A 14,810-nucleotide genomic window follows, 5' to 3' on the forward strand; every position below is an offset into this window, starting at 1 on the left:
GTTTATTTTTAAATTTGAAATTTATTTTTAACCGACTTCAAAAAAAGAGAAGATTCTCAATTCCAATGTTTTAGAATATAATAACTTTTCTCATATATAAAAATATATAAATTATAAATGTTGATTCATATTCCTTAAATGATAAATATTAATTCAACACTATAATGATATTCCGTTTAAAAATTGTTTTCGGTGTTTTATTGAAATTTTATAACGTACCATTTTTTTCCTCGAAATGTTAGCAAAATATGATCTTTTCTTGTATATGGTAGGATCTTCTGAAAAATAAAGTTGGCAGCACTGCTGAGTTGTCAAACATGATTGCTATAAGAAAGTCAATTGTATATAAAAATTCGCTTAAAAAATAAACATTTAAAAATTATTATTATATAAACATGAATACAGTAGAACAATACGCGCATTGCCGCCTCTGTGCTACATTAATATCTTGTGTGAAACTCGTTAATCTCGTGCGAGAAGAAGAAATGCGAAATTCAATTATAAACAAATTAAATAGATTTAATATAAACGTTAATTTTAACAATACAGATGATAGATTACCTTGGACGATATGCTTAACATGCATCAACACTTTAGATAAAGCATTCGAATTTGTGTGCGAAGTCGAAAGAGCCCAGAAAGTTTTGGAAAACTTGATTGATGTTAAGAATATAAAAAGAGAAATTCAAGTTTCCGATGACGATATTTACGAATCATCCTCACAGGTACTGGATGTTAATATCAAAATTAAATCGGAAAACGATACGCAGTTTCCAACAACGGAGGTAAAAACTGAGGTCCTAAAAAAGAAAGAATCGAAATTAAAAAGAGTTGAAGATCCCGATGGGGACCCTTTATCGCAACTAAAAATATCCTGGAAAGATTACAACTGGCAATGTGCATATTGCGATACACAATTTCCCAACATAGATGAATTAAAATCACACTCGATACAATTCCACGAGTGTTGTAATCCATATAGATGTACCGATTGTAACATACGCAAGCTGAAACTGGACAGCTTCATAGCTCATGTGAAACGGCACAGAAAATACTTAAAACTATCATGCTTTAAATGTCACAAAAAATTTACTAAAACGTCTCAAGTAAGAATTCATTATAATACTCATTTAAAATCAAACCATACTTGTACTGGCTGTAATGAAACGTTTATGACTTCCGAAGAGCTCGATAAACACAGCGATAGCTATAATAGAGATTTACGTATAAGGCAACTACCTCCAATAGCAAAACAGAGTTTAAACAATGGTCTTACTTGCACAATTTGTCAGAAATCATTCAAATACAAAGGAACCCTCACAAATCATTTATTAATTCACACAGATCGGAAAAGGGAACACACTTGCGAGAAATGCGGTAAGAGATTCTTCAGCAAACAGAATTTAGCGGGGCATATGATGCTTCATGATGATATCCGACCTTTTCCTTGTGAAATTTGCAAGTTCAGATTTCGGACTTCCGGGCAGCTTAGGATGCATGTAGGAATACATGACGGTGTTAAGCCATACGAATGCGACCAATGTGGCCGTTGCTTCCGTTTGCGAAAGCAGCTCGTGAATCACAGTATCATACACACAGACACGATGCCATACGTATGTACATACTGCAACAAAGGTTTCCGTTTCAAGAGTATTCTGGATCAACACATACGTCAGCACACCGGAGTCAAACCGTACTCTTGCCAACACTGCGAACGACAGTTTACAAATTGGCCGAACTATAATAAACATATGAAGAGAAGACACGGTACAAATATGGCGAAAAAGAAACGTACACCAAAAGGTGTATATCCTATAGATCCGGTTACCGGTGAAATGATAACATACGAAGAAACTAACAAAACAAATGAATGGAAAAAGGTGCTTCTAGAAGGATCTAGAAAGCCGGGTCGGCCGAGGTTAAACCATCAAAATTCTTCAATAAATAAAATGGCCAATGTCGAAGAAAATATTATAAACAATTAAGTAAATTAAGCAAAAAAACAAAATTTATACAAATGAAGCTAAATATTTAATTTTTTTATTAAAAATGAAATGTTCTATTCAATATGTTTGTTTCAATTCAAAATCGTTTGAAGTTGTTTTAAAGTATTGTACGATTTTTTGAAGTTGTCAGTCTAGTATTTGTATGCTTCAGCCTATAATATCCCACTGCTGGGCACAGACCTCTTTCCCCATGTAGGAGAAGGATCAGATTTGTATCCACCATGCTGCTCCAATGCGGGTTGGCGGATATATTCCCCGCTATGAGTAACGATTGCTATCAGGTACATGATAACAACCTGGACCGACGGCTTAACGTGCTCTCCGAGGCACAGTGGGAAGTGGGGGATCACAAGGACTGCACATACACCAAGACCACGACAAACGTCTGTAAGGCCAATACTAATGTTTGTCATGTGCAGGTATCGAACCTGTGACCGTTGCGGCAACGCGTCGTCAATTCTTTTTGTTGTATTATATTGTTTTCTTTTTATATTCACGTCAAATTTATGTACAAAACAAATTACCACAATGATCTCTCAAAAACAAGTTGTTTTATTCATAAAATAAAACTGATAAATAAGTATTTACTATAATCAGTATTTTACAAAGTAATAACTATGTAATATTCGCGCTAAGAAAATAGTGACTCATCACTGTCACTTATCTTAGCCACGCCCCATGACTACTTAGATTAAAGTAAATTACCTGACCTGTTAAAGTAAGCCCAGTCTGAAGCAATCTGATTGGGGAAGTAACGACCTTACAAATCATAGCTAAACATACTATTCTAAATTCTTAGTGTTCCAAAGAACGCGACGGCGCGTGGTGACGACTCGTTGGCGCAGCGGTCAAAGAACTGACTGTTGTGCTGGCGGTCGCGGGTTCGATCCCAGCTCACGACAGATATTTGTATTGGCCATATAGATGTTTGTCGTGGTCTGGGCGTTTGTACTTGTATATTGTGTGTGTTTCCGGACCCCCGACACAGGAGGAAATCCTACTGGAGGCCGTTGAGTGTGAAGCGTGTATTTATTTATTATTATTATTATTAAAATATGAGTAAGGTGGCCAGAGCTCCTGGGGAACGTCGAGGGTAGAATCAACAACATGCTTGCCATGCTTCTAGTGTTGCAGGCTACAGTATATGTTTACCATTAGGCGGGCCGTATCGTATATCGACATTTACAACACTTAATAACAAAAAAGCCGTTTAGAAATGTCTTGAATTATACCTTTATAGGGGCGTAAAATTTCTATGGAGTTAAAAAGTAAATTGGCTATTTCTATAACTTAAGTAATAGTATTCTGTTCTAAATGCTCAATGCCTGTGGGATACCATCAAAACCATGCAATTAAAGCTGCGGGCAACGACTAGTTTTATAATAAATTTCACGAAAGGATTCTCGCTAAGATGTTCCGCTGCAGATGATTACGTTAATATGAACTACAATAGTAAAAATCAGGTAATTAAAACTTTATTAAAAACAAAAGAAATTTAACTATTTTTGAGCTATTAATGCTAAACATCTCGGTGATATATTTTCATTAACAATTTTCTTGAATTTACAATTTCTTACGCCCTTTTCTTGTAAATATAATAATCTGTCGTATAATACAAAATTCTCAAACACCGGTTGCAAATCGTTTTGAAGTAAAATGAAAATGGCGGCTTTTCTAAACGTCACCTGAGGGATTTCCCGCCAAATATTATAAAGATATTCCTTGTTAAAAACCTCGGTTTTATTTTTTTCGGCAATTTCATTTTTAATCAATGTATAGCCTAGAATAGCATCTTCGATATACTCTTCAAAATTGTTTTGTATAGATTTCAAACGCACCGCTTTACGTTTATTTCGTTTGAGCCTGCAACTATCTGAAATAAAATTTTTTTTGCATTTATGTTTTAAAATATAACTAATTACAATGAAACGTAACTCAAAATAACCAATTACAATGAAGCGTCACACAATCGGCGTGCGCAGTGCACACCGCACAACGTCGCACAAACATCGATAGCAGTGACGTACAGTGGCGTTAACGAAATGTTATAACATTATCGTACTAATCTCTTACCATTCGTCCTTACTTTACCAGTCATCGAACCAGAAGAAAAATAAAGTTACTTCAGACTTGATAACAGAATGAAAGTTACAAATTCAAACTAGGCTGTATGGATTATAGTCCTTTGCCTTTCCCTATTGGGGATAAATTTTAAAACAACAACAACAATCAACTAAAAGCCGTAAGCCGTTCTGTATATGCCGTCAAACATGATGAGTTTGGCGATGCTTTACCACGTAATATTACGTAAATAAGAGAAGTATGTACATGTATAAAGTCTGATAACTAAAGGTGTAATGAGTAATTTGAAGATGATTGAATATCACATTTAAATAATACTGCTTCCAAGTAGTATTGTGTAACTGTATTGAGTAAGGTACAGAAAACTCCTGGGGAGAGTCGGGGTTAGAGTCGGAGTTTTGCCGGCGTCTATAGACTACGGTATCCGCTTACCATTCATTGAATTCATCCATACCATTGAAGCGTTTACCATCAGGTGAGACGTAACCTTGTTTGCAGATCTTTCCTTATAAAAAAAATAACTACTTACGTTTGGAGCTATAGAGTTGTAAAACAGCTCGCGCTAACAAATTAAAAACCAAATCTTCCATTTTCTCCTTACTAACATTTTGGGGCTGTGTTGCTAGCCTCAGAAACGGCACTGTCAAAAAATCTGCTCCACTATATTCATCATACACGTCTTTCAAAGCATCACTTAGAGGAAAGTTCTTAAACTTGCAACTTTCATCCATATTTAATCTATGATAGCAACACGGCATGATAATTAACGATTTAGCCTTATCCATTTTCAAAAATATATTTATAGCATCTATAGTTAAATCAGCACACGCGTGTAAGCCGGCTATACAAAAGTTGCTACAATTTGAAAACTTATCTTGAATATATTCATTTATATTTTTATAAGAATCTTCAGTAATAGTATGTTTTATATATTTAACCCGTTCAGTAGAATCGCTATGGTATTTTCTTTGGCGTTTTTTGGCGCCAACGTAGTGAGATTCATTGCAGTCTATTCCTAAAACATTATAGCCCGCTGTCTTAAAGATCTGTTGATCCAAGTAGCCCTGGAAAATATAGAACAAAGATTATTTATTTAACCTTAATTGGGACTGTAGCTACTACAATGTGTATCAAGGCACTAAGCTAGTGTGTTTAGTGTATTGGTACATATTGTAGTAGCTTTATCTATACTTTATCATATTAATAAAATAGAAAACCGTGTGGTGTCGTTGGACACTAGATAGGAACGAAGATCGTTATTATAAAATATTAATTACAAGTTCTATTCGAAGTATAAAGAAAATAGTTATTCGGGTAATTATACATTTTTTATTATGATTTTTTTATCGATAAAAAAAAACTAGGTACTTAACAAAATTAATTTAACACCTTTATTTTATTTACAATTATTTATAAAAATTTATAATAATTATCGAATCTACATTAGAAACTATATAGCCATCATACATGACTATACAAATAATAATCTTACGGTTTTATTTAACGTTCGGGCATTTTTTGCTGACTAGGGTACCTACCCCTTCACAATGCCCTATAAGAAACTTCGTTCCAAAAATGAAACGTTTCGCAATCTTTTTATCATCAGGCATATTCTAAATCCATAGCTGAAGTCGGAACCACAGATTAAGTATTAGTTACTACGTAAGTCAGAACCTGTTTTATATAAGCTTATTGGTCGGAACTACCACTATCAATCAAGGAACTTATGGAACTTCCTTGCTATCAATATTTATTTATTATTTTTGACATTACATTTGAAATGTTTTTATGCAGTTTCAGTGTAATCTTCCGAATTTAAAATAATTATTAAACACTAATAGAGAAGGTCTCCTAAAGGACTTTTTTAAAGACAATGTTAAAGTATATTTTGTGTGTGTATCGTATTTGCCCCATATTACGTCACATTAGCAAAATATGCTTTAATTTAACACAATCTGAGATCATTAAGTCAATAAAAGAACAAGAGAATTACAATTGCTAAAACAAACTCACCAATCCTGATCCAAAATCGACGACAGTATCACAATCCGCCTCCTTACACAATAAATTGATTTCCTCAGCTAAGTTAGCTATTTCGTGCTTCTTTTTAACACTTAAGGGAACATCTATTAAAAACTCTAAATCCTTATTCTCAAATTCTTCATAATCCACCTTTAATTTATTTAAATTATCATAAAAATTTGTTAAATAACCACATCGTATTGTGTTGATATCAAAATCATCCGCGAAAGTATCAAAATCGTCTAAGCAGTCTATTTCGATTTGGTCTAAAACGTTACTTAATAATATATCTGTATTGGGAAAATTGAAAAGGTGCTGATACTTTTTGAAGAACATTAGACATTCTTTGAAATATTCGGTTGGTGTTGTAAATCCTAACGGTAAAGCCATGTTTTTTTTTCCTGCAAAATGAATTAAATACATTTAACAACACATGTAATCAATATGCAGCTAGTTCGATTGTTAGTTTGATACGAGCTATGATGTGTTACAGTTCCGTGGTTGCATTTGTTTTTCTAGTACTCTAGATGCATTTCCTTCCATCCTTATCGATCCCAATTGTTATTATAGATGTTAATAGATAGAGATTATTAGTGAATCAGTGTGGTTCTCCTGTATAGAGAATCAGGCCTTTTTCCAGCAGTGGTATATAGGGATTACAGGCTGATTCAGTTAATTAAAAAAGAATTTAAAAAAAATTTTAAACAAGGCATTTAAAATTATTACAATATCCCGCGGTCCCACACTAGCCAAATCTGCCTTTACTTCCAGACTCATGCAATATTTAAAAACGTCATTCGCGTTCCTTACTTCGTAGATATGTGTCTGTAAGAGATTACTTTTAGCAATTATAATACCAACCATAGCCCTTAGGACATAACAACGGTAATACGACAGCCCAGACATATCACCCCCCCCCCAGACATACCCTAATCTCAAAGGTATGACCATGGCCAAAAACCATGATCTGGAGGGTGAAGTTCTGTCGGTAAGGACAGCACTAGCGAAGACAGTACCCTACATGCTGGTATCCGGATTGACATCGGTTAGTCTGGAAGTGCCCAGACTGCCCAGTTAAACTCTTTCCTCTTTATAGTAGTATGCTTAAGAGCCATTTCACAAAAATCGGTAACAATCCGCGAAATTGTAATATTTTGACGTCGTTAATCTCAGTGTTGGATGCAATAATGTAATTTATATTCTTGAAATATAATAGAGCAACCTTTGTTGTAGTCCATAGTCAGATCAGAATTTTGATTTATATTATGTGTATAAAATTATTAACCTTTTCATCAGCCTCCTCCCTGGGTAAACGGTCGCAATGTATACTTTGAAGTCCTACTTTTCAATAACCTCTACGTTGAAACCATTTTAAAAAAATATCATAATATGTGGAATATAATTTTGTTGTCCACTATCATAGATTTTTATTCCATTTGTATCTCTATTAAACGATAAAAAAAATTTAAAGTTACGAATATTTTCCAAATAAGTACAATTTTAAAAGCGATATTTCTCTTAGAAAACTAAGAAATTTTAACGAACTATCTTCATCAAAGTAAACTTACATCATTAAGGAATACAAAAAAAAAATAATTAAAAGATGTAATTATTTTTAATACATTTTATATTAAATAATAAAAAGATAGTATATATTGCCACGCATCAAGCCCGGTAAATCAGTCGAGCGCTAGCGCTCTTAGAGGTAAGGTCCACGCCAAATTCTGCGCAGCCGTCTCTTTCGCTCACACGCGCCAAGCGCCTGTTGTTATAGCGGATAAAACGCATTTGATACTTTCATAATAAAATATAAATAAAATAAACATATTACGAAAATGACTGTAAAATAATATAATGATAATTTCTGTAAACAAATGTATAATTTAATTTTCTTTTCTCACACTATCAATACAAATAGGCATTTCAATCTGTTTGTCTTGTTATTTGTTAATTAATATGTTTGTCGGTGTCGATGTCATTAAATGCTTTTTTATTCATATCGTAAATATTAGATTCATTCGTAAACTGAAAAAACTAAATCAATTTAAAAAAAATGTTTCATAAAATTGATTTTTTTAATTTTATTTTAAATTTATTGACTGTTGTTATATAACATACTTGAAATTTTGTAACAAATTAATTATGTGAAAAACATTTTATACCATAGTTATAATTTTTATTATACATCAGAAAATGATCACGATGGTCTTTTGTAGTCGTGGGTCGTAACGTCTTTTATGTGTAATCGGTTATACGTAGTTTCGTGGATACGCGTAACTAGTTTCGAAACTGCTTATTTTTCGTAACTAGTTATTTTTGTATACAGTATCAGTACGGGACGGCGACGTTATATTACTTTTGTTTGTATTATGGTTATGAAGTAGTTATATGTTATAACTTGTAACTTAAACGAATGCCGTTACGTACGTTAATATTGATGGATAGTATAATTAAATTAACTTCCCTTCATATTTTATCCAGGCTTACGACTGGCTGCAAAACATGTTATTTAAATTACTTTTTGATTTTTGTATAGACATTATAATCGATGCAGGCGTATTTAGAAGTTCATTTGATTTTATGTACAGTTTTTAATTATTTTTCGAAATACATACATACATAAATATAATTAAAAATACAACAAAAGACCCATACTGTTTTAGTATATACTTCAACACGAGACAATAACATTAATCGTTAATAATTAATCACTCGTCAACTGTCTTAACTTAATGCTAAATAGTAAATTCGAAAATATTTAAAAAGAAACACGACCGAAATTAAAATTTCTTTAAAAAAAACTGTGCGTATTAAAATAAACTTAAGCTCATAGTCAATTACGTACAAAATCCCATGAGCATATTCGAAAACAAAAATGCATCTATAGTACTTATAGCCATCTCTTTTTATCCTACGCGTAAGCGTATCTGCGTATTGAAATGATTAATATTAGTAACCTGTTACGTTATTAGGCAAAACGCTTATGCGCCGGTCGTTGTGTCAAGTTTTTGATAAAACTGCGTACGCAAAAAAACTGCGTACGTAAAATAATCGTTACATTCGTATCGGCGAAACTACGTATATGGTTATTGGCTTCGTAACTAGTTACGGAAACCGATTACGTTAAATAACGCCCACCGCTAGTCTTTTGGTTGTCACACTATACGTACTAGCACAAAGATCGCGCGGCTCGTACGACTCGCGCGATGCGACCAAATTTACCTAAACTTGCAGAGCGTAAAATTGTGAAATGGCTCTTAATAATGTGTACATAAAAAAATGCGGACCTGAGTCCGCATTTTTTTACTGCAACTGTGGACGGAATAGAAAATTACAATCAGAAATGAAATCTGAAATCGGAAAAATTGCTTTTTTATAACTTGATAATGTAATAAAAATGCTTTAAATTCAATTTGTAATCATCATCCATCATCCGTTACAAATCCACAGCTGGACGTAGGCCTCCCTTAATGCTCGCCACTCCATTCAGTTTTGTGCCCTCTGAATCCAGCGGCTTACCGCTGTTTTCCTCCACCTGGAGGGCGGCCTGTGCTTCTTATGCCGAAATGTGGTCGCCATTCGAGAACCTTTCTTACCCATCAGTTGTCGGTTCTTCTAACAATATGGCCTGCCCATTGCCACTTTAGCTTGCAGATTTCGAGAGCTATGTCGGTAACCTTCGTTCGTCTACGAATTTCATCATTTCGGATTCTGTCACGTAGCGAAATACCAAGCATAGCTCTCGCCATCGCTCGTCCATCTGCTGAGTGCCCTGAGCCGATGGAAAGTCTAACGATAAAAGATCACGTGTCAGCGCCGTAGGTCATCACTGGCAATACACACTGCTCAAATACCTTTGACTTCAGCCACTGAGGTATATTAGACAATTAATAATAATATTACAAAAGTACTAATTCATTTTTCTGTAACGTCTTATCTTGAATCAATTATTACTCTATTCTTTTACTGCAAGTGTAATGGGATTAAAATAAAAGAAGCATAAATCTAAAACACATATTTATTAACTCTTCATATATATTTTATAATAAATAATACAATGGCAAATGCAACAGTGTCTTAAATGAAAAGTTCTTAATAACCATCCGGACAAATTCCGAGCATATTATTATGATACTAAGTACATTATATACTTAATATAACAGTATTTCTAGTTTAATCTACTCATTACAATTAAGTAACATACACTTCTGAAATTATATTTTGTTGTAGCCAAGATTTTTTTGGTCTAAGACTTGAAGTGGAAAAGTTTGGCAATAATGATGCAATGAATTTTTATATACTTAAATATATATATATATATATATATAATGACTATTTGGTGGCTTTTTGTTTAAATCTTTTGGAAGGAACATTTTTCTTCGACATAGACCCTAAAACAAATTCTTACATTATATCTAAAATATCATTTTTATATAACGCAGTAACAACGTGTCTTGACAATATAAAGCTTCAGTTATATTTTTTTCAATCCTGAGGTCCACTAATGGTTTCCCAATTTTCGCCGTCCTTCCTCAACTGTTGAGACGCTCCCTCTCCTATACAGGCTTTTCCAGCCCATTTGTCAGCTGTCAGATATTTTTGGCAAACTTCAATCAGATCTTCCTTCTTAACAGCCAACACGCGTTCTCTTTGCATCTGCCAAATATCATATGATAAACCATATAAGAACATATCCACACCCTTCATGTACTCGGCAACTGGTTGGTCCATTTGCTGTAATATTGACAATTTAGCTTCGAAAAGATTCTGGTCATCGACTAGATATTGATTTTTCGCCATCCATTCCGCTGTTTCATCGAAAACGTCCATCGTGACGCGTGAATTTGGATCTCTGTAGGAATAGTAATTGAATGCTCCATCGATTGTCAACATAGCTCCTCCACCGTACGCGCCATTTTGTTCCCTTACGATAGGGTGTAGGTATTTCGATGTTATGAATCTTGATAAGACACGTAGTTTTGGGTAGTCTGGGTTTGTGTATGGGACTGTCGGTACTACTTTAGCACAGAAATTAACAGGAATATTCATCGATATGTGAACACCGCGATTTTCTTTCTTTGGTGGTTTGGAATCTGTCCAGTTAATCCTATTTACATCTTTATTTGCATCGTCTTTGCACAATTTCGTGCAAAAGTTAGCTATTATTTCGTGCATTTTTTCGTTAGAATTAGAATAATGAAAGGCTGCTCGCAAATTATCGCCTTTCAATATATTTTTGGCGATAATGTCAACAGTGGCCTGAATATCTTCAACTTTGGTATTTTTTTGTACTTCTTGCATATTCATAATATGTTTTATACCTAAAAGATTTTCCTTACACTCATCGACTGAAGATATAAGGGACCGCGCCGCTTGCATTGCATACGTATGACCACTATCGATAATACCGCTCGTCAGGGATGAACAATAGTTAGTAAGAAGCATGGTCATCCTTTCACTGTTCTCAAAGTCTGGTCTATCAAATATTTCCGACCATATATCGAGCATCTTTGGCAAGTTTTCGTCAAGACAATGACTACTGAGCAAAACACCTTGTTCAAACTGATCTTGCTGATCGATATGCTCAGCAATATGAGTAACAAATGACAACCCTGAAGTACACTTACTGACATGTTTGTCAAAATCTCTGTAATTAAACGACTTTGTATCAAATTTATCCAAAACGTAATTGAAGAACGGTAGCAAATGCCTTTGTTTATCGTTAAGGCAATCAGTACCTAAAATTCCTTTGAAATAAGTCACACCATTTGTGTTTGCTTCACACAGTTGTAAAGGAATGGTTCCTGAAATCGTGTGTTTGAGGGTAGGCGCTGTTTTATTTAGCGTTATTTCTTCTATCTTCAAACAAGGCAAAACGTCTAGATTTTGAACTTTCTTTTGAGCCTGCGAAAGCTCTATACCATCTGCGAAAATTTCCTCTTTCTGCTCAGGAGTTAGATTTTTAACTTTCGATTTTAATAACTTTGCTTCTGCCTCATTGAATATATCATCAAATTTTGGATCTGGCTGCATCGTCATAATTAATTTGTGATTGTTAAGAATAAAATACTTTTCAATAACATCCTTAACATAAGCAGGATTCATGAGATTAGTCTTTAGCTGATCGAGTAATGAATTAACTTTTAATGCATTTAATATAGGTCCATTATGGTTCCACAAAGGCATTAAATTGAATAGCAAATTAAGACCAAACTTTGGTGACTGGTGTTTTATTGACAACTCAAATCCGTGTAAAACACTCTCGATATGGTTCTTTTCAAAACCTTTAGTGAATATTTCATCAATAGTCTGATTCACTATACGTTCAATTGTTTCAAATTTTGATGTTTCAACATCGCGCAAACCGACAACGAAGAGAGTATCCCTAATTTGATTTTCGTAACCTGTTAGAGCATTATATCCTCCAGAAATATTCTTTTCTATGAGACTTTTATAGAATGCAGAATTGGGTCCAATAATCATCAACTCGGCTAAAGCTGTTAACATAAATGTCTCGTAAATCTCCGTTATGTCAGACATTACGTAACCTAAGGCAATCTGATTCTGTTTATCAATGGGGCCTCCGTACTGATCTACTCTACAGGGAATATTTGCTCTTTTCACCATTTTCCACCTCTCTTGTGGGGCTACAACGGTGTTCTTAGGGTCTAAAAATTCACATTTACTCAAATATGTCTCATTCAGGAATTTCAAATTTTGCTCAAGAGGAAAATTACCATAGGAATATATTCTAGCATTGCTCGGATGATAATATTTAGCATGGAAGTTCTTTAAATGCTCATGTGATAACTCTGGAATGCATAAAGGATCACCGCCTGAGACATAGCCATACGTTCCTTTTGGTAATATTGTGTTTATAAACTTTTGACCAAATAGAGAGCTTGTTTCGGAAAACGCTCCTTTCATCTCATTATACACGACACCTTTAAAAACCAAATCTGACGACTTGTCCTCTAATTTCGAATGTTCTAACCTCCAGCCTTCTTGTAAAAAGTCTAATCTAGTTAAATTAGGTTTGAAAACTGCATCAAGGTATACTTGTTGTAGATTTTTGTAGTCTACTTCATTTTGAGAAGAAAAGGGGTAAAATGTATAATCTGGGCCAGTCAGTGCATTCATGAACGTTGCCAATGATCTATTTAACATTTTAAAGAACGGATCTCGAACAGGGTATTTTTCAGACCCACAGAGTACTGTATGCTCTAGAATATGCGGAGTTCCCATAGAATCTAGGGGTGTGGTACGGAAACCAACGGAGAACACATTATTGGAGTCGTCTCTTTCTAAATGTAAGTACTTAGTCTTAGTTTTCTCGTGGGTAAGGAGGTATGCTGTCATGTTGTACTCTTTGACTGGTTCAATTTCATTGCAAATAAATCCATGGTAAACTTTACCTGGTCGAAAGTTACTGGCTACATTTTCTTTCTTTTTTAGTACACTACCAGCGTAGTTTCTACTACTCAATAAGTTCAGACGTTTGTGTAAAGATTTCCAGCTGCAATTGTGTAGTTTTGAGTACATTTTTCTTAAATATATTCTTCAATACTCTTAGCGCCTGCAACACAATAATCACTCACTTTTTACGATAACACCGTTTAAAATTAATAATATTAAGTACGTGTAATGTAAAATTACGTAAACTAAAGTAAAAAAAAGAAATTTTTTTACTTCTGTGACCGCACGAAAACAAATGAAAAATGATGCAATGCGGATATACTTACTTATCGATAATTTTACACATATAGTGTGGTAGAGTTCCTTTATAATTGTTTAAGTAATATATTATGTATTCAATGTGCTTATTGTACTAACTTTCATATTTTTCTTAGGTATATCGAGTAACCTCACATAAAGTTATGAACCGGTCGGCGGTCATAGATAACATAGAATCCAAATTCCAGAAATAAGTATGTCAAACAGAAACAACATTTAATAATGTTGCCAAATTTACGTCGAATAAAACAATTTATTTAATCGAATATCGAATACTAAACAATCTAAAAATTAGGCAGCACAAAAAACTGTAATATTTACTGTAATGCAGTTAACATTTTAATTCAATTTAACTAAGAGCTTAAACTTAAGAGCTTTATAAAGCTCTTTATTTTTTGTTTATGTAAAACATTATTATTCCAATATTTTTAGTACCAAAAATCGTAGAATCATTGAACATATTTTATGTATATTAACATTATTTATAAAGACATTACCGAAATCAAGAAAACGAACATATCAACTATCTATAAATCAATCAATCAATTATCTAAAAACATAAAAATAAAAGTAATATACAAATAAAAGGCTTCGTTGAATCTTTACTTCGAAGATTCCGCAATGCTTGAAGACATAAGTCTTCGAGCAATGCATCCTGCCTGTGTTAACATACGAAGCCGAGACGTGGACACTGACGAAGGGACTGGTCCAGAAGTTTAAAGTCGCTCAATGTGCAATGGAATGGGCTATGCTTGGGGTTTCGCTCAAAGATAGAATTAGAAATGAAACTATCCGTGAGAGAACGAAAGTAACCGACATAGCCCACAGAATTAGCAAGTTGAATTGGCAGTGGGCTGGTCATCTGTGTCGCAGGACCGATGGTCGTTGGAGCAGACGGGTCCTGAAGTGGAGACCGCGTCTTGGCAAATGCAGTGTGGGACGTCCTCCGGCCCGTTGGACCGACGA

General features: G+C 34.1%; 3 protein-coding genes across 3 annotated transcripts; 1 reads left to right on the forward strand and 2 right to left on the reverse strand.

Annotated features, from left to right (window-relative positions):
* The first annotated feature begins 395 nt into the window (after positions 1-395).
* Positions 396-2,004, forward strand: LOC123667687 (gastrula zinc finger protein XlCGF57.1-like). Its single transcript, XM_045601528.1, has 2 exons — positions 396-432; positions 550-2,004. Exons 1-2 carry the CDS (start codon positions 396-398, stop codon positions 1,983-1,985), a joined length of 1,473 nt encoding a protein of 490 aa, XP_045457484.1. The 3' UTR covers positions 1,986-2,004.
* Positions 2,005-3,465: 1,461 nt separating this feature from the next.
* Positions 3,466-6,500, reverse strand: LOC123667689 (probable methyltransferase-like protein 25). Its single transcript, XM_045601529.1, has 3 exons — positions 6,102-6,500; positions 4,618-5,152; positions 3,466-3,879 (listed from the first exon to the last, which is right to left on the reverse strand). The coding sequence occupies exons 1-3, from the start codon at positions 6,498-6,500 to the stop codon at positions 3,506-3,508; spliced, it is 1,308 nt and encodes a 435-aa protein (XP_045457485.1). The 3' UTR covers positions 3,466-3,505.
* A 3,612-nt stretch (positions 6,501-10,112) lies between these two features.
* On the reverse strand, positions 10,113-13,883 carry LOC123667961 (presequence protease, mitochondrial). The gene is made up of 2 exons (XM_045601789.1): positions 13,853-13,883; positions 10,113-13,686 (listed from the first exon to the last, which is right to left on the reverse strand). The coding sequence occupies exon 2, from the start codon at positions 13,650-13,652 to the stop codon at positions 10,596-10,598; it is 3,057 nt and encodes a 1,018-aa protein (XP_045457745.1). The 5' UTR covers positions 13,653-13,686; positions 13,853-13,883; the 3' UTR covers positions 10,113-10,595.
* Positions 13,884-14,810: the final 927 nt, after the last annotated feature.

This window comes from Melitaea cinxia, chromosome 29, assembly GCF_905220565.1.
Source record: "Melitaea cinxia chromosome 29, ilMelCinx1.1, whole genome shotgun sequence".
Taxonomy (NCBI): domain Eukaryota; kingdom Metazoa; phylum Arthropoda; class Insecta; order Lepidoptera; family Nymphalidae; genus Melitaea; species Melitaea cinxia.